The 20,632-nt window shown below is 37.2% G+C and overlaps 1 protein-coding gene across 2 annotated transcripts in view; it reads right to left on the bottom strand.

Annotated features, from left to right (window-relative positions):
- Positions 1–19,761, bottom strand: part of VRK1 (VRK serine/threonine kinase 1) — a 31,137-nt gene extending 11,376 nt beyond the window's left edge. The window contains exons 1-11 of one of the 2 annotated variants that reach the window (XM_059474747.1): positions 19,676–19,761; positions 14,323–14,478; positions 12,785–12,840; positions 8,044–8,113; positions 7,565–7,652; positions 6,076–6,184; positions 5,842–5,934; positions 4,711–4,843; positions 3,367–3,487; positions 2,432–2,490; positions 1,410–1,588 (exon numbers count right to left, since the gene is read on the bottom strand). In XM_059474747.1, the coding sequence (XP_059330730.1) occupies positions 1,410–1,588; positions 2,432–2,490; positions 3,367–3,487; positions 4,711–4,843; positions 5,842–5,934; positions 6,076–6,184; positions 7,565–7,652; positions 8,044–8,113; positions 12,785–12,840; positions 14,323–14,473 (1,059 nt within the window). In that variant the 5' untranslated portion in view covers positions 14,474–14,478; positions 19,676–19,761. Of the gene's footprint in view, positions 1–1,409; positions 1,589–2,431; positions 2,491–3,366; positions 3,488–4,710; positions 4,844–5,841; positions 5,935–6,075; positions 6,185–7,564; positions 7,653–8,043; positions 8,114–12,784; positions 12,841–14,322; positions 14,479–19,078; positions 19,191–19,675 lie in introns of those variants that run through there. The other variant, XM_059474748.1, reaches the window with a different exon arrangement.
- Positions 19,762–20,632: the final 871 nt, after the last annotated feature.

Below are 20,632 nucleotides of genomic sequence, written 5' to 3'. Positions count from 1 at the left end.
GCCAGTAGCACTCCCTGTTTTATCTAAGTGCTTCATATTTGTGACAATTGAGTAAGCTGACCATGCACATGGTTCTCAAACTATATAAAAACAGGAGAAACCCAATGAAAAGGCTTACTTCTTTTTGCTTGGAGGTAAGAACGTATGGAAAAGGGTTATCCCACCCTTTGGAAATGGTTTTGACTGATACAGGCTAAAAAACCAAGATTTTTGAAGTTTTTATTCTATTGCAAATGTGCACCAGACATCTCTGCTGGACAAGGACATTAAAGGTCACAGATGTTGGCTCTGCAGCAGGCCAACTTACTCAGCAAAGAAACCAGCCAACCATTAAAGACAGATTATTTTTTCCCCAAAATACAGGTCACAAGCCACATCAAACCACAAGGGGAACAGAACTTATGCTGTCAAACTCTCCTTTTGGAGGGACCTTTACACTCAGTTCAGTAGGAAATATTAGTATACAGATCACAGCTGTATGATTTTAGCCAAAATAATTACTGGGCAAAAAAATCTAAGAAATGCTGAACATGTATCTTCAGAAGACTTTAGAATCCTACAGGTTTTTTATTTCCTGCTTTTCCCCTATCTTTAATACACTGTTGATCATGCCAGTAAGCAATGCAACATACTTGTACTATTATCCTGTATAATAATTCTCAGTTCCCTGCTTCATGCTAAAGGAATCAGCAAACTGCCAACCTGCTATTAACAAATGTAAATAAAGAAGTAATAAATGCAGTTTGAAGTAGAAGATGATAATTACTGTCCCATTATGTGACCACTTTTTTATGGGTATAAGGTGTTTAAATATACACTTTCCCTAAAGCTTAAAAAGTCCTTAATGACATATTCAAATTGGAATTCAAGTCTAGAGTTTAAGGTTTCTTAAATACAAGGAAGAAAACACCCCTAGCCTACCAATACAGTTAAGACTCAAAAATAACATATTAGATTAGTGAAATCAATATGTGAATTCCAGAATCGAATACTTGGCATAAAAATGTATACTTAAAACTAAGCTTTGAACTAGTCAAGGAAAGGAAATTAATACAAAACAAAAACTAGACTAATCTTACATATACTTTGAATCATCAGGAGTTTTACCAATTTAAAGAAGTAAGTAAATTAACCAAAATAATGTTCAAACATCATTATATCTAAGTATACAAATTTTGTTATCCAAGGTACTATCTACTATAAAAGTACCTCTATAAACATCACTCTGTATAAAGTTTTATTAACAATTAGTTAAGTTTAATTAGAAAAATAATGTGTGCAACTAGGACTTAAACATTTCACTATTTAATTATTTGCTACTGGATTAAGTTATGACACCTACTTCCAACATCACTAACTCTTACTCAACCAAATGCAATAAAAGATGACATGAATTTTGAGAGTAAAACCTTTTGTGCGGGATTTCTGTCAAAGTCTCCATTCTCTGCCAAGCCAAAGTCAAGCAAACCATCATCTTTTTGTCCAATGGCCTTGAGACCTTGCAGAAGTATTTCTCGGAAATGCTGATAAACAGGTTTCTCTTCATAGCTGAGTACCTTCACCTTTTCCATGTATTTGGCTATTTCATCTAAAGAAATGGCACCTCCAATTAATTTCTATTTGAAGACATTTTAATCATTCACTTTTACTACAAAAGAGACAGAAATTATGCATGCACTACTTATGCTATTCTTGAAATGGTTATTTATAAACTCATAATAATTATGTCTTTACTACACATTTTAGAAAAAAATTATACCAAGGTTCATTACCCAGTGATGACAGCATCACTGTTTTTTACATGTTTATTGCACTGAAGAAAACAGTCAGTCGTAAAAAACCCTAATAGGCCAATTTTCACCAATGAATGGTTATTTACATAGTATTTCTTATGTCTATATTTAAAAATGTGGAAAAGGAAATTCAATGTTATCTCAGAACTTCATCAGTTCAAGACTGAAACATATACTAAATAATACATGAAACATTAGACCCCTGAAAAACAAACAAGTCACACTTGAATGAGACAACTCTTCTGATCACCAGGAGTGGCTAAAAATAACTAAATAGTAAGATCCCAGGAAAGTGTATTTCTAATAGAGTCAGTTTAAAAATAATAAATAATGTACTCAGCAAATCACCTGTGCCAAATAGGAACAATGTATACTTCAAGGCTGCACTGCTTCTTACATTTCCATATCTAAAATTCAGTGGTGAAAAATCAATTTGCACATCTCATGTTTGAAATGAATACTGGGCTACACCAGAAACAACACAGTGTCTGTAGTGTACAAAACTGCAGCCAAAATGAAGTCTAGACTTCTCTTAAGCAACAATCTAATTCATGCCACTTTGTTGTTCCTGATTGAAAGGAGTAATTAAAATAGGTAAAAAGTTCAGTAAACAAGTATTTTAAAATAGCTCCTCTTACCTGGTTTATTTTTCCCAGGAAAGCATTTGTCCATCAAAATGGAAATATTATCTCTACATCTGAAAAACAAAATTAGTCAAAACTACTGTTTCTTTTGAATTTTCAATCTTGTCCTGTTCTGATAAACTATTTAACTACCCAGTTTGGGCCACTGTCAGACACAAGAAACACTACTGTTTCATAAGCCTCTGTTATGACTTAGCACAGCCATTTGTAGGTGTGCAGCACATTTCAGAACCTGATGAATGCCAGATGTGCCATCTGAAACAGCTTTTGATTCTCAAAAGCAAGTAGAAGACTGAAAAAAAAGAACTGGTCCATTTTCAACCTTCACATACTGATGCTAAGGAAGCCAAATAACAAATATTTGTTAATGAGACAGAAACTGCTGCACTGGAACAGCTCTCTTCATATTAAATATGTGACAAGAGAAGGCTGATCTGGGCTGAGGGGAAGATGAAGGTACGTTGACATTGAGGCTGAAGAACAAAATGAAAAATATTTTTAAAATCCCATAACAGTAGTGCTCTAGCTGGAATGATGCTCAAAGACGTTGAAGACTCCCCTTTAGCCTTCACTTCTGCCACATGCATGAGAGCATGGGGTTAGAGACTCACACTCCACACTTCTCTTCCTGTAAAGCACAACTGATGGTTACCTGCATCCTGCTAAGAGTGCCTTTGGCTTCACCATGGCAATTCTAAAGTGCCAATACTGCAGTGGAAAAATAAACATCTCAGACACGCAAAAGAAGCCAGCAGAACAGTACAAGTGACATTTAATTACATGTCAAGGATACATGAGACAGAAAAGGAAAATTGGAGGTATATACAATAAGAGCAGCTTACCAAAAGGGAACATACTCAAAGTACAAAGCATTTCTACAGAAAGACATTTTCATTTTCAAAAGAGAATGAAAACAAACAGCTTCTCACCTGATTTTTGAGTCCCTGACAAAATTTGGATCTTTCAAATTATCTTCCCATGGTAGATGGCCACTAAGCCAATGAATCATACAGTAACCCAAGATCTCCAGATCACCACGTCTCGATGGTGCTAAATATAGATGCACATACAAAAAAACAACCATAACATTAGTTAATAAAGCACACACAGTTTAACAACAGTAAAAATTTATACATTTTTATGTTAAGACAATGCTAACACTACTTTATCTGTTACTTATGTCTTTATTTTAGCATGAAAGCTAGGAAAGAAAAAAATATTGTTCCTACATCTGGAAGGATCACTTCTTTTTCAAGCCCTTTATCAACCTCTCCTATTCAAAGACATGACATGCTGCAGTTATCCAAATTTGGGAAGCTTTTTAAGTGCTCAGGTTGTGGAAAAAATAGAACAAGTTAGTGAAGTGATTGACTTTCAGTTCAAAATAGTTTTTACTTCCCTTCATCTATAAAAAGGTGAAAGTGCTGAAACCCCCACCTCCCCCAAAAAATATTCTACAATGCTGAATTATTTTATGTGGCCTGAAAACTGAACAAAGGACTGTATGAGATCAGATCCCAAAGCCTTCACAAAAAAACCCACCTGAAAATAAACAACCACAAAAAAAAAAAACACCAAAACAATTGACATACACAGTGACCACAGACTACACTAGAAATATAAATCAGCAGATCAAGTTGTCTTTGGTTATGTTCAGCTTTAAGTATCCTCAAGTATATAGTAATTTTCAACAACTGTTATTTTTGTAGAAAACACTCTTATGCTAATAAAGCAAAATTTAAGAAGTAAGAAAATGAAATTGATTTTTACAATAAATCCTCAGTGATTAATCAGACATAAACCTGTCCTTTACATATTCAACCTTTTCTCACTTCTTGCTTTTTGATGTTCAGTGACTATGGGCATAAGTAATTAATTAAATGACATTTTTTTGAGTTAAAATAAAAAATACTTTCCCATCGATAACAGCAACTATTTTTCTCCTAAAAGCAGGACCTATTTTTCTATCAAGATCTACCAAGCACTATTCCATTTATACTTGGTTAATAAAAAGCAACATGCTGAACCTCTTATCTTTATAAATTAAGGAGCTCTTAACAAAGTTAACATTAAAATACAATTAGTAAAATTTAGTAAATAGAAAAAAAGAAAAATGCCAGCATAGCACATAAAGAACAAAAATTTAAAAAAAGGAAAAGCATGTTTTTTAGAATCACAAACCTGGTTTGTTAATTTGCTGCACTGAGTTTTATAAGTCCTTTCTTTATAAAAAGGGATATGCAAATGCCTATTACAGAGTTTTACATCCTTACCCACACCCTTGTGTGCATCAATACTGGTATATTCCACAGTTCCATCATGGCATCTTTTAGGATTTTCTTTATATACTTTGTGAACTCCTTCAGGACAGTACCGGTGGGCAAGTCCATAATCCACCAGGTACACCTAGCAATTCCCACAAAGCATTAGAAGGTTAAAGAACCATAAAAACAAAAAATACACAAATAACAAACACAACTCCCAACCATTCTCACAACTTCTTTGAAAGTATTAAGAATGGCAAGTTGTTCAACTGTGAATAATTCTCAGTACTTTATTAAACTTAACACATATGATTTGAAAACAATGTGTCAGTTAGGTTTCATTGTTTTCCACAAAGCAGTCTGATCTGGAAGTCATTTCTTGCTTGCTACAGAAGGCAAGTACAGTACAGTAGTTATTACCAGTAAAATGAGATTTTAGAAAAGAAAAACAAACCCAAGTAACAAGCAAAAAAAAAAGTCATGTCCATAGAGTTATAAACACATTCACTGTGCTACCCTCTTTAAAGTCAGCTGACCCATTTGAATAATACTGCATACTACTACTTCTCAATAACAACACAGTTACTTTAGGAGAACTGAAATTACTATTTTACATCTTTCACAAGCTAAAACATTTGAGCAAGAACAAATCCATAATTTGAAACTCTAATATGCATTGTTTGAATAGTAAAGAGATTTAAAAATGCAGAAAAATGAAAGACTTCCATAAATCAAGTGGAACAATCAACACTGTAAAGACCAATTTTTCCAAGTAACAGAACACTTATCTGATGGATTTCTTGAACAAAGCAGAGGTAACAATGCAGACAGGCAAGCATAATTTACCAGTGTGCTACATAATTTTAGGCTTCCACCTGCAAATACCTATTTGTGAGTCAATTTTTTAATCTCAAGAATTTCTCTGGAATACTAGTTAGGCCAAATAGTCAACTGATAACTGTCCAGAAAAATGCATTAAAAAATCATAGAATATTAACTAGATATAAATGTCAAGCAGAAACAATGTTACCATATACATTCTTAAAAATGAGCTTCTGCTAGATTTCACAGGTTCAAAACACTTTCATTGTTGTCAAATAGAAGGTTTAAAACATGAGGAGTAAAATTCATTATAAATACCTGATTAGGGTTCTTGTAACTCAGAAGGAGGTTTGAGGCCTTGATGTCTGCATGCACATATTCATGCTCATGGACATATTCCAGAATATCAAGCTAACAAAACAAAAGTCATTTAAATGCAGTACCCAGGTCTGCCCACCAGAGGACCTGGACTCGGCACAAAAGTGGGAATGAACAGAGACATTTAAACAGGGAAGATAGATGGAGAAAACAAAATGCATTTTTTAAACTTACTACTCTCAGGCCTAATTGTAGTACAGTTTTATGGGGAAATTGTTTTGCATTCTCTTCATACATCTTCTGAAGATCTCTGCCAAATCGGTCCATTATCATAAATCGATAGCTAAATTCAAGGAGGAAAAAAAAAATCAAAGCCAAAAAAACAGCAATTTTTATTTCTGTGTTACCTGTACTAACCAGTGATTGAATATGTCTCTCTCAAAAGAAACTGTGGGGAATACTTGAAATACAGCATTTTTTTTAACACTGTACATCAATTCTTACCTTTTTCACATCAGCTACTCAAATGTTCATCCATCAAAAGAACTGCTCTATATTCTAGTTATGCAACAAAATAACAAGTGCTCACAGAGGAAAGCATCCCTACTGTAACTCACTGTAGGCAAAACCAAGCATCATCTACTTAAAAAAATACATTTCTTAGATTTTTAAATAGCTAAGTGATTTAACATGTTCATGTATAATGTTCCTTTACTGAAATCTGTTGCAAACTTTTTTTGACCTACTGTTAAGAAAAAAACATCTCACTTGCCAGAGGTGTTCTGATATTCATTGCTATAGCCAAACTGGTTCTAGAACTAGGAGAGTTCATAGTGATTATATTAAAGAAATTCATGCACTAAACACTGAATGCAAAGTCACTTTTATTTGCAGGATTAAAAAAATGCTACATTTACTTTTGCTATCAAAATGAATTTTGTTTTTACATTAGGTTAGTTTTACAATTGAGGATCTACTGAAACTGGTATTTCTGACACTGACTGCTTTATGCAGTGAGCCACACAAAGCAGCCTGACCTAGTGTAAGCTGCCAGAGAACTACGAAAGCTCCTCTGCAGCACAGCTGTTTAAAGAAGGGCCACCAGGAACAAGGACTATTACATAAGCAAGCATTAGCATCAAAAGCCAAGTAACAAAAACCTTTCCTGGCATGGAACAATACTAAAAACTATCCTTAGACTTAAAACATATTTAACATGAGACTAGCAGTTATTCCAGCTCATAGATTAAGCCAGAAAAAGCTCCATCCCTATGGAAAATAGAAGAGATTTGAGAGAGTATTAAGTCCTTAATATCTGTGAGTGAAAATACACTGTAAGTGCACACAACAAGAAGAACTTTAGTCATATTATTCCAGGACTTGTACATTAGAAATTCACTTTCTTTTAATTACAATATAAAAAGGTTCTAATCCACATATACATAAAGACCATCATTATTTTACAGCAGTGTTCACAACAAATGAAATCTCAATTATAAACACTGTAACAAACACAAATATGAGTTACAAACAGAATACAAACAAAATATACCTATTTATATAGTCCCTAAACACACCCTTGCCATGCACATGAAAATTTGTAGCAGAAGTTAACAACATGAAGATAAGCAGAAAATAGACCTTGTAAAATAACTTAGGCTGAAAGAGATAATGTTTGTGGATGAAATAAATTCCAATATATGTCAACAAAAGATATATTCACCTGTTTCCATCTCTTTCATGCAAGCCAGAACCCCAATATCTTGGTACACCTAAATATTTCAGTTTATGGGACTTAGTCCACTTCTGAACTGAAAATACAAATAAAGTTAAGTTCATGAATTTGCATGAGTAAAGACTTACATAAAAAGGGAGTAGTCACATCACTTACAGTTTCTGCATACCTGTGAGCTGCTTATTTAATGGAAATGTATATGAAAAGTATGCAGGAAAGTAAATCACATATCCATTGTAAGGATAGAGATGCAACTCAAGTTTAAATTTAGACAATACTACCAACAGAATTACAAAGAACTTTTTATCAAAACCCTCTAATTTACTCTATATCTGAATTCAATTTCAATAATTTAAAAATTATCTTAAAATTACCTAAAAGTATACTCAAAGTTTAACCTTACTTTTACAGGCTCTATTTTCATATACGGCTGTAGGTCATTAAAAACATTTTAACAGACTGCTTACTTTCATTTGGCTTAGCAGCTCGCATGTAGAACCTTAACTCAGTAAAAAGAGGTCCACTCTCGCTGGGTTCCTTTAAGACAATTAAAAATTCATTAAAGACTGCTGTGTTAATGCCTAATAATTATTAAAAGCTGAAGCATTCACCCTATAAAAACATACTCTTCCTCAAATGCTCTACCTGATGCTGATAAACTCACTAGAATATCTTCTTATTATAAAAGAAATTTAGCTCCAAAAGCTGTTTTTATTATAACTGGCTTAACATTAAGGGTATCAAAAAATACTGTCCCACAGCAAAAGACTAAAGAAATTAACTGAAATGTATAGAAATATTAACAATTATTGGCAGAAGTTTAGCAGAGAACGTTAAACAACGTTATCTCAGATTCTCCAGATTACAGCTGGATTGCATCAGTTGTAGTAGCCTTTAGTGATTTTAAAATAACACCTGAAATCATTTAATGAAAAAAATCTTAACAAAAGTTAAACTCTTATTGAACATAAGGCATTTTGTTCCCTTCATACATTAGTTTACCAAGATAAAAATAACAGAGGATTTCAAAATTTCTCTCAATTATAAGAACTACACCTATTTTGATTTCAGAAATACCTTGTATTTAGTACATTTCAGTTCCATTTTTAAGGGACAAAACTACAGGAACCATGTATTACAAGTAAAGTTCAAGAGAGAAATTCCTATGAAAACACCAAAGATTTTAAATACTGCAAGAACAGCGGATGGGCAAGTATCTTGATTCTACACTTCCAGAACATAGTAAAGAAAAAAGTAAAAAAGACTTATCTCAATTCTTGTAATTTTTGAGTAACTTATTTTGAGATGAGCTTAAGCAATTAATTTTTGTCTAGTTACTCATAGATACTCAAATTCATTATATCTCTGTGAAAATAGCTGTTTTGGAATATCCTACACTTAAAAAATAAAACATATGCAATTACTGGCAAAGAAACTCAAGAATAATACAATCACATGACCTTAGATACACACCAATCTTACATGGGTTTAATTTTAACTTTTAAATGCAGATGTGATCCAGCCAATTGCTACGGGCCAGAGTGTAACATGGAGCTAAGAGAGGCTCACTGCTGTCCAGTGGCACTGGAGCAATGCAGAGCTCAAAGTGCCCTGACCATGGGCTCTGGAACATGGGATACTCTGGGAGCAGACACCCCCAGCTGGACCTTGGGAGGACACGCTGGGAGCAGACACCCTCAGCTGGAACACAGGAGGACACACTGGGAGCAGATACCCCCAGCTGGAACATGGGACACACTGGGAGCAGATACCCCCAGCTGGGACACAGGACACACTGGGAGCAGATACCCCCAGCTGGGACATGGGACACACTGGGAGCAGATACCCCCAGCTGGGACATGGGACACACTGGGAGCAGATACCCCCAGCTGGGACACGCTGGGAGCAGATACCCCCAGCTGGGACACAGGACACACTGGGAGCAGATACCCTCAGCTGGAACATGGGACACACTGGGAGCAGATAACCCCAGCTGGGACACAGGACACACTGGGAGCAGATACCCCAGCTGGGACATGGGACACACTGGGAGCAGATACCCCAGCTGGGACATGGGACACACTGGGAGCAGATACCCCCAGCTGGGACACAGGAGGACACACTGGGAGCAGATACCCCCAGCTGGGACACGGGACACACTGGGAGCAGATACCCCCAAGCCTGGGCACCACTCCTAGGCCTGGACACTCGATTACAAAGCTACTGCCTGTCTCCACCTCCCTTTCTCCAGCAGCACTGCACTGATAAACAATGGAGCCAAGACAGCTTTCTGGCCTCTCCTTGTGAGGAAGAACCAGAAAAAACCCAAAACCAAAGACCAGACAGTTTGTGTGATCAACACACACAAACTTTGCTACCTGCAAATTTACTTTCACAGTTAGTATATTTATCCACAATGGATAACAAATTAGTAATACAGAGATTATATATGCAGAGAAGAAGGGTAAAATAGATTCTTCTATTTATTTTTTTGTACTTGATTCTGTGTAACATTATCTATCAATACCCTAACTTATTACAATATGAATTCTCATATATAATTTTCACTTAATTTACATGGATTTCAACAATGTTGCTTTCCTACTAAAATACAGAAAAAAAAAGTAGGTGTTAAAAGTCCTTACATTATTTATCCATAAATAAATTATTCCCAAAAAAATTATGCCTCAGTGCTGAAAATTTATATCTTTCTCTGGTCAAAAAGAAAAATCTGCCATCTTTTCATGCTTGGAGAATGGATACATGATTCAACCATAGACCAGATCTTTATGTTGACCATGAAGGTGTTTTCCCACAATACCATTAATTCTACCTACAGATAAAGAAATGCATATATGATGCTAAAAAAAAGCTTACACAGCATCCAGTATTTGCCATAATAGCTCAGAAGGAGTGCAAACACAAATTTCTACAGCTTTATGCCCAGGGTCATTCTAAATACATGACTTATAAAACTGAAATTAAAGTCTTATTCAAAAAGATAACAAAATGAAAGACTAAGGAGTACGTGTCAAAACCTAACAATTTTCAAGTAGTGTTTTAAGAATTCTGATCTTTTTCAGTCAGCAATGTAATGAAGTGTAATTAAACCCTGCATCCACTCCTGAACAATGACATCTGAAAAGTCCACATGTTAAAAAGCATTTCTTTTTTAATAAAAACTGTGATTCATTTCATACGGCTCAGACATCAATACTATGAGGATATGTCAAAGACTAAGACAATTTCCATCCTGCTCTAATAGCTTAATTTGAAGAACGTTACTATAGAAGCACATATTTTGTTAAACACTAGTAATTGTTCAAAGGTGTTAAGCACATTGCTTCAGCTGATGGAAAAACCAGAATCCACCCAGGCATCAGAAAATGGGCTCTTATCTGAAGTTGTGTTATACCAGACTGTAGAGGCATAATATGTTATGGGTCATTTGTGAGGCTAGCATAAAGACTGGGGCTACTCTTTATTGCCATAAAGACAAAATTATGAAAGTCAAATTAAAATTGAGTAGTCGTCGGGGATATTAGCAATGGAGGTATTTACAAAATGCTGCAACAAAGTGAATCTAGCACAGGAGCAACCCAAAAGTTGGGGCAACTCTTATTTTAAGAGCCCAAAGAGAAGAAGATGGATGGGCTTCAAACTCAGGAAAAGAGGGTAACAGCAATTACACACAGCATAAAGTAATGCATATCTGATGGTTTTCCCAGCAAGTCAAACCAGATTCTTCCATGGGAATGAGACAGTGCCCTGCTTCCTGATCAGTCCAGACTCAGCAGGAGCCAGTAATTAGAAGCCACTGCCTCTCCCAGGCAAGCCACTGCTGTTATCTGCCTCTAGAACAGATGCACAATGGACACCCCCACCCTCAAGAGGACAGGCTGGCCACCACAGCACTGCAGGCTGGGGCTCCTGCTCTGTCTGCAATTCCTGCCCACAAACACCTAAGGCAGCACCAGCAGCAGCAGATCAATGTTGAAAGTGTGGCAGTCTGACATTTGCTTAGCAAGCACTGCTTTTTTCAGCAAAGGAAAACATTTCTGAGGGAGGGTCATCACAAACTGTACCTTTGATCTGCCTGAACAGAGCAAAAGCAGTATTCTACTATTTCCCTTTAGTCAGCAGATGTAAATACCAAGATTAAAGGCACATACTAACCAAAATGTATTTTACTCTAATTTAACCTAACCTTATAGTTTCAGGAACAAATGTTAAAAGCACTAACATGTACACAAAGTGGTTGGCTACTGTAGCAAGGTATTTCAGAATCATCACATAGCTTAATAAATAAAACGTTAAAACAGTGCAGTTCTGAACTGCACTGAAAAACTAATCTTCTACGCTGTGAGGTTCTTGTACAGTTCTCTGGTATTTACTTTTATTGCAGGAACAGAATCACCACCAAGAAAACGAAGGATTCTGGATCTACTATGACTATTGCCATAGTCCTTGTTTTTTACTAAGACTGTCTAAGATCTTACCATATCTAGGCACTCTGGCAAAATTTAAGAAAAAATACTTAATACCTTAGGAAGAGCAATAGCCAAATCCAAATAAATAATTCTCTTTTTTTTTTTGCCTAAAACCATAAGAAAATTTCAAGTAATAAAAAGATTTTGATTATTTGCTACAATGGGATAAAAATAAACAATCAACAGTGCTTTTTCTTCTCTGTAATCATTAGGGTTAAAAATTATGTCAATGTTATTTTGGTTCAATACAAATTAGAAGATGTATGTGGTTTATGAAAAAACATTTTTATGAGAAAACTTTTTGGAGACCTCAGGAATTAAAGTTTTGCTGTTTCTTTCTTTCTTGTCGTGAGCCATCTGTCAGTTTATCAACATCCAGTGGTGAGCAACAGTTCACAGAGACTCACTGGTGAATCACAGAAATTCTCCAAAAGCTAGACAGATTTCATTCATTTGGTGATATCTGTGTTGTTTATAGGAAGCAAATGAAACAGAATCTGATCCATTTCATGGATCCTTTTCAACTCCACTGATGTGCTATCATGATGTTCCTCATACACAGGAGTCCCAATTCTCAGCAGCATTCCTCTGTATCCCCACACTTTTATTTCAAACAGCACTTTGCAATTGCATCATTTTCAGAAGATGTTTTAAATTACACATTCCATTCTAGAACAAATATTTTCAAGTTGAGAAGTAAAGATTCAAATGCTCTTACCACTTTTGCAACATAAGGGGCATCGCTGCCAACCGACTTTGAAGAATTAACATCAGCTGTTAAAAAGGAAGCTTTTATTAGTAGTAGGAGAGGACAGCATACACTCACTTGTTATGCAGGATGGACAAACACACAACAAAGTAACTAGTGCTGACATGAACACAGAGCAGTACCTTAGCCTTTGGTAAGACAATCACAGTATATGTGAATGCTACTGTCTACAGATATTGCATTCTTCCATTCTTCCTTCTTTTTGAGGAGTACAGGCTGTTTATTAAATGAAGGCTTTTTTGTTTTTTAATCCAGTAACTTTTTCCTATTCAACAGTGATTCTTTTGCTTTCTAGGACTATTATAAACATACAAATTTGTGAACATAAAGAAGAAAAATAAATTCCATGCTGCCAGGTCACATATCCAAAAGTGACCTTCTGTTGCTACTAAGTTGTTGGTATTTATGACAGAAGATACAGACATGAAGAACATCAAGTTAGGCAAGTACAAAGTACAGGAACAGTCAGGGTCACAGCTTTGTGCAAATAATGGGGAAGCAGAGCAAGCTTTGGCTTGAACAAAGCAGGAATTCGAGTTGGAACTCTAGTAAATTTAGTAGCTCATTGAGTGAGGCTGAGTAAGAAGTTGAAAGCTTCTTTGGCAAAAAGCCACCCACTGGTCCTGTTTTTTTCTCCTTAACCCACTTATGCTGCAGTCTGTTCATTTTAAAAGCAGGACAGATTTTTTCCTGTTTTCCAACTCAGTATGAATCCAGCACAACCTTTTGCCCAAGATGAGGAAGACTATATTATAATGACCATATTAACTTTCATCCCTTCAGAAATGTTTGAAAAATGACTAGAGTAAATTAAGCAGAAAAGTCTCAAGACCTCTCTTATCTGTTCATCTGTCCAAGTGAAAGAGCTACTAAGTATGGAACACTATTTCACTTTTAGAAGTTTTCCTTGCAACAGAATTGCAAAACAAGACCTGAACTGAGGCTCTGAACTGTAAAGTTCAACACTTCAATTTGTTTTTAGCACTGATTACATTAAAAAAAAAAAGTATATGGCATGCTAGAAGTTCAGAAGGCAATGAAAAAATAAAAGCAATACCAAAGTCAAAACCAGTCCAAGTATTGGCTGACCAGTAGCCTCCAGATATATGCACTGATAGTTTCAGTTCAGAATTCATCATTATAAAGACAATCATGCAAAAATCCAGTCTTTCAGACAGACCAAAATTCAAATTGAAATAAATACTAAACTATCCTTTCCATGGCTAAAAAGTAATAAAGATTTTGATTTTTAAAAAGAATGAACTACCACTGAAAACTCACAAAACTAGTGCTTAAAGCAACCATTTGTCTATTTCCATCTTTTTTTTCCAACACCATGACCCAAGCTAAGGTTCTAGCAGAAAAGTTCATGTGAAGATACCATTCTATATCCATATTTCTAACTTGGGGTCAACTTTTCATTGTTTTGAATGGGGAAAAACATCTACTCTCCATTTTAAAGAATTATCAAAGGTAGCTGCACTTACCAAGGTATAGGCGTCCAAAGCCTCCCTCCCCTACAGGGACACCTAATTTCCATTCTTTTTTTGCTGTGTCTGCTAGAACCTCCCCCAGACTAAACAATTCAGCAAGTTTCGTTTTGGAAGGGGCTTTTCCAGCTGTTTTCTTCTTGGGCATTTTCCCTAGAGAGAGTGAAAATTGAAAAAAAAATTTTAAAAAAGGTTACATGTTGATCCAACTTATTTTACATAGAAATCTGTTAGAAATACAAAAAAGAATGGGTTGTTTAAGCACTGATTTGTTACTACAAAGATACTTGAAAAGAAATGCAATAAGCAGTTTCATCAGCATGAATTAAAAGTGAGAAACAACTACTTTTTCCAGGCATCACAAAAAAATTTGACAGCAAAAATCTTCACAAGAGAAACTTATTACAAGACCTTGTATAATACATGCTAAAAAGATCTCAGAATCTATCACACTCAATCAATCACAAAACTCACAGGTCTAAACTTAGAAAAAAGTAAATTTATGAAATAAAGCTCATCAGTTTTCCCAAGTTAAACTTGCATACTGAAAAACTGCAAGTCTTCAGTGGTAATATGAGGAATTCCTCTTAGCTGTAAAGAAACACATACTACAGAGACCAGGAATGAGAATTGCATCAGTACCATGACTGAACTGTGCATTGCAATTGCTTATTTTGCCAAGTGAAACTTACCAGTTGTATTGTTTTCATTTATATATTTTATATCACTCTCCTAATTCAGAAATCTCACATAGCATCAATTATCTTCAAAGAAGTAAATTTGATTTCAAATATTATATCCTTTATAAATAAAACATCTAAAAGAGCCTAGTCAGAGAATAATGGACTCTGGCAGCAAGTCTGGAGACATCAGAGTCACTCAATATATGCATAAAAACAGAAAAGAAGGTGCATCATTCCAGGCCAAAGTTCTTCTTTTTTAGGGTCCTTGGTAATTTGAGAAGAGTGAATACATTACTTATATCTAAATGAGAAACTTTTATCAAATACTCACATCACAGACAGATATTGGTATTTATCAATACCTACATTGCATAAGCTTCATCATTATCACAAAACAGGATGTTTTGATTCTGCATTACTTTTCCGTATTTCCACTTCCATACAGTAACATTCTTCCCTGCTATCAAGACACACCTTACACATAAATTTAAAGACTAGCTATACCCACATCATTATCCACAGTCTCTTCAAGAAACTCCTCTCTACATCCCTTTGTCTTTTTTTTTTTATTCTTCAAGGTGATACATAGTTTACTGTCTTGGAGAAAGATCTTTCATCCAGATTTTCTACAGGAGAAAAATGAGACTTTCAAGCACCAACGACAATTCCAGCCAGCTCAGATAAGACATACCAATGAGAAAGCAATGGTGTCAAAGTGTCAGAAAGAACAGAGCAGTAGAAAAGCCTACATATCACTTACAAGAGCAGGCCAGAAAGATCACTGCAGACCTTTAGGCAGCTTCACAGGACATCTAAATCAGGAAATGGATTAAAACAAAGGGCAGACTGAAATTATTAGAAGCGCTAATGAAATAAACCAGAAGCCTGGAGCCCCAAAGCTGACTCAGATAAGGCAACAAAAAATGCTGCAAAAATCAGCAGCATTGCCCAGTGACTCAGATGTGGGACAAGATTACACAGGCTGTCATCTAAAGGATACCAAAACATATCCAAAATGAGCACACTCATCCTCAGGCTAAGAAATAACTTATTGTCAATATAAGAGCCATGCAGAGGGCTTGAAGGATTGCAGCCCCTTGATCTCTGAGTTATTACAAATAATTTGGGCAAGACTTGGACAGATGCACTTAGGTGCTTAAATGCTGGACAGATTGTTGTCAGTAAAAGAAAAATTTGTGGCCTCTCTTACAATAAGGCTAGCAAGCCTGTGAAACAAAGCTATTGATACACTCCACATCTTTGACATTCACAGCGAGACTCTTGATAGCAGCCTTGCTTAAAAAGGAATTAAATTTACTTAAAATAGCTCCTCAAGAGTATCAAAGGAAGAGCTGGTGCTTCCCTCTTCTTCCACACCCCCGCTTATTTTGTTTAACATGGTCAATAATTGTATGCCTGGCGGTATTTATTTTTTTTAAAAAAATAGTTAATGACAACTTTCCTTTATCCATAAAAGCAAAAATTCAAAATGGACATAAGTTTGAACGTCCCCAGCTGGGAACCCTGCCCTTAACAAATACACTAGATACACATACATGGTTTCTTGGCTGTCTGTATTCATACCCATCTGTTAACATGGCACTGTGCCTACTTACAAGTTGGTCAAACTATCAGCAGGCCATAGGTGCCAAACACTGATCGCTTGCAATGGGCAGCATGCACAATGCTGAGCACTCAAGCTCTTGCAAAAAAGCTGTTACCCAAGGAAATATTTAAGCAACGGCTGCACATGCTTTCACATGTATTTGGATAAATCCATTCAAATGTCTTCTATTGACTGACACCAAAGACACCTGGACACAGCAGAAATTCTCTACATGAAAAGATAGAACTAGAAAAAAACCACAATAAAAAAAATTACAGACAACTTAAATTGAGTGCAAATTCTATCATTCTATATGCTTTTCAAATCATAATACAGTAAACACAAGGGGTTTGTGAAGAAACTTATGCACCAACAAACATGACATAGAGCTGTCTACTGTACACTCCAGAACTGGAATAAAGCCATCTACTTCTCCCTAAAATCACTTCTAAAAATTCACCACCACCATCCCTTCAAAAAGAAAAGAAAAAAAAATCATAAACTTTCCTCTCAATACTTCTTTCCATCAACAAAGGAAATATTTTCTATCCACAGGTATTGTGAAGTTAAATTCATTAGTTCCTGCAATCATGCTGAAGTCCTTGGAAACAGTGCCATGGATGTCAAGTACTGTACTATCATTCAAGTGTCAGACCTGACCCTACTTAGCTAAGGTGCCTGACAAGAACAATATTCAAGGTGCATGATTGTAAACAGCAGCATTTTATGTTGCTACAATGTGCTCAAAACAAAGATTTTCCTACTAACAAGTATGAGTAACAGAAGTCTATTTGTCTAAACTCTCTCCAGAAGCCTCTTAGTAAGTACTACAAAGGCTTCCACCTAATAAAACACCTTGGAAGAAACAGAATGCACTGTACTTGAGATAGCACCACTGCCTGCATATCAGTGGTGTTATCTTTACAAATGTTGCCTGCCACAATTGCTACTTAAGCGATACTTGAACTCTTGGAATAAATATGAATAGCCACTTCTCAATTCTTGTTGCCATTCATTATCAACAAAACTCTGAAATGAATACAAAACAAATTTATTTTGAATGAATTTCTGCTGTGTGTCAAGTCATACTGGTTATTTCCTGATCTTCCTCTTTTATTTTCTGGAAATTGTAAGTTTTACAGTTGTTTATCTTAGGAGGATGTATTTTCATTGTCAACCCTGATGGAGCTGGTGACCTGTGCTCCTAGAGGAGCAGGTAGTTCCAGCAAGACCTGAAATCTATGTATCATTAAAACTGCTCATTAGTCAAAGCAAGAAATCCATGTCCGCCTGAAAAAAAAAAATTAAGACAAGGAGAAAACAAAACTAAGTTTTTGCTCAAGGAATTGGGAAGAAAGAACATGACACTTAAAGACTCCTGATTCATGGGAGGATAAACACAAAAAATAACTGATGTGTCAGTGACTTGTCACACCAGTGAACAAAGATTTTCTTGCATAAATTCAGACATTTTGTGACTGGCTGATCCCTGTCTGTGAAAACCTCTCCAATCAAAGTTCCTGATTAAGATACTGGACAGTTAATGGCACTCACACAAGAAGGGCACTGCAGTTCTCTCTCAAAAATTTTTTTTAAAAAATCTTTTTTGACAAAATCAATAAATACCACAATTGTGGACCACAATTACTGAGAAATATGTAATCACAACAGCAGCACAGTTGACCAAGGAAATGCCTTTTTTCCTTTTTTGCTAAACAAACCAAGATGACTTAATATTTCAGAATGCAGATTGTTCAGAGGTAGGAAATAGTCATTTACAAGTGGAATTACTGTGCTACTAATTTTAAATTGCTTTCTCAAGAATACATTACTTTTTTTAAAGTTTCTTCTAAGGTTATTTAAGGCTCTTCTGAAAATTTTAATCATCACTCATTTGCTGCAATAAAAACCAGTATTTTAAGGTACCAAATCATGTCACTCCAAATCGCCTCACCTCTATACCAACTGCAAAATGTGAGTGAGACACTTAAAGGCTTTTTGATAATTTAGCACACTGTATAAAAATCATCAGCTCTGAAATTCACCAGGAATCCTGCAATCCTACCTCACTTAGGGATTTTCCCCAAGAATTTAGTGGGCAGCTTGTTCCTACAGATGAGGGCACAAGACCTTTGACACAGTAAGTTACAGGAAGCTTCACAACAGCTCTTGTATTTTTCTTAGCCATAAAAAGGGTCCATGGATTCCCTACAAATTAATAAAAGCCTACAGTTCTTAGAGTGCTTAAGCATAAATTGAAAACTAAAGAGAACAATAGAGTTCGCCCTGTGTGCAACTGCTGAAGTCTCGAACAAGGAAGTCAAAAAGAAATAGGAACTGAAGAAAAACCACAACCAATGATAGAAACCAGCTTAACCCAATTCTTACACACCAGGCCTTCCCTGATCCTAAAATCGCAGATTTTTGTGATTTGTAGGCCTGTGTTTAAAAAAAAAAAGTTTACTTTAAAGCAAAACTCAGGAATGCCTCCCAGCCAAGGTGATGCCACAGCGAGACAATCCCGAAGGTGACGAACCTCTGAAGTGGCACAGAGCAGAGCTTTTACTCAGCCTCCTCCGCCTACCTTTAGTGCTAAAAAAACAAAACACAGGAAGCAAAACAACTCAGGCCGCGGCCACCGAAGGAGCTTTAGAGCCCACAGCCGGCAAAGGCGGGGCCCAAAGCCCACGGGTGGAACTGAGCGAGCGCTGCGGGTTGGGCCGGGAGAGGGAAGGGAAGGGAAGGGAAGGGAAGGGAAAGGAAGGGAAGGGAAGGGAAGGGAAGGGAAGGGAAGGGAAGGGAAGGGAAGGGAAGGGAAGGGAAGGGAAGGGAAGGGAAGGGAAGGGACCTTCCCTGCCCTTGCGGAGGAGCAAGGCTTGGGCGGGCCCCGCGGTCCCACCGGCCTCCTCCGCGAGGGAAGCGGGGAAAACCGCCCGCAAGCCGCCAGAAAGGCCGGGGATGCTCGGCACGGCGAAACGGATGAGAAATAGTGCCCCAGAACTCGCCTCCAAAAAAAACCCCAAACGTCTGCGGCCCAGAGGCAGCCGCTGGCTCCAAGTACCTCTGGGTGAGCGGGCCCGGCGCCGCTCCTTCCTCCCGGTCCGAAATTCCCGCACTGCCCGCGGCCCCGGCGGCCCGCCCGCCCCGGCGCCACCTCCCAGCATCGCCCGCGCCCATTGGGCCGCCGAGCGCGGCCCTCCGCCTCCGTCCAGCCCTGGTCGCGATGCCTACTGGGAAATGTAGTCCACAGCCGCAGCAAGTGGCCGCAGGAGGGCCCGACATGGACTACAGTTCCCAACAGGCACCGCGGCCCGAGATGGGCCAAGAGCTGAAGTCTTTTGCGGTCATGGGGTCGTTTGGGTTGGAGAAGACCCTTAAAACCCCTGTTCACCGCAAAACCGTGCCTAAGTGCCACATCTTCAAGTTTGTGGAACATTTCCAGGGGTGGTGACTCCACTACTGCCCTTGGCAGCCTGTTCTAGTGCTTCACAGCTCCTTTCAGTGAAACAATTTTGAGAGTTATGAGAAGGGTTGGTTTCTTATGGTGCAACGAGTTTGGGAAGGCCATTTTCAAGCTGGTACCACAGGATCAATAAGGTTAGAAAAGATCATCGAGTCCAGAGCGAACACCACCAGGGGAACGAGAGCAGGGCACTGAGCCCAGCCCTTCCTTAAACACTTCCAGGGACGGTGATTCCTCCTCCTTCCTCTGTCGGGTACAAATGTCCGCACATCCACCCCTGATTCTGCCCAGCTGGGAAGGGAGAGAGGAGCAAGCCAGGGAATTTAGGGGATGAGGCAGGAAAATAACAGGACAATCGTTTTGTTATTTTACTGGGTGTTTCAAACTCTTAAAATGCATTATGATTTCATGGCCACTGTCCTGACATACTGCAGTTTTAGAGGTACTAAATAGTACCAAAGTATTATCTTTGTTCAAACAAAGAAGTATCATTCTGTGGTATGTTCATCATGAGAATACATAGATTTCCTTGACCACCTGGTCCACATTAAGAAT

The sequence above is a fragment of the Ammospiza nelsoni genome, chromosome 6, assembly GCF_027579445.1.
Source record: "Ammospiza nelsoni isolate bAmmNel1 chromosome 6, bAmmNel1.pri, whole genome shotgun sequence".
NCBI classification, from domain to species: Eukaryota; Metazoa; Chordata; class Aves; order Passeriformes; family Passerellidae; genus Ammospiza; species Ammospiza nelsoni.
Note: the sequence above shows the minus strand (reverse complement) of the source record. Positions and strands in the feature narration are given on the sequence as shown.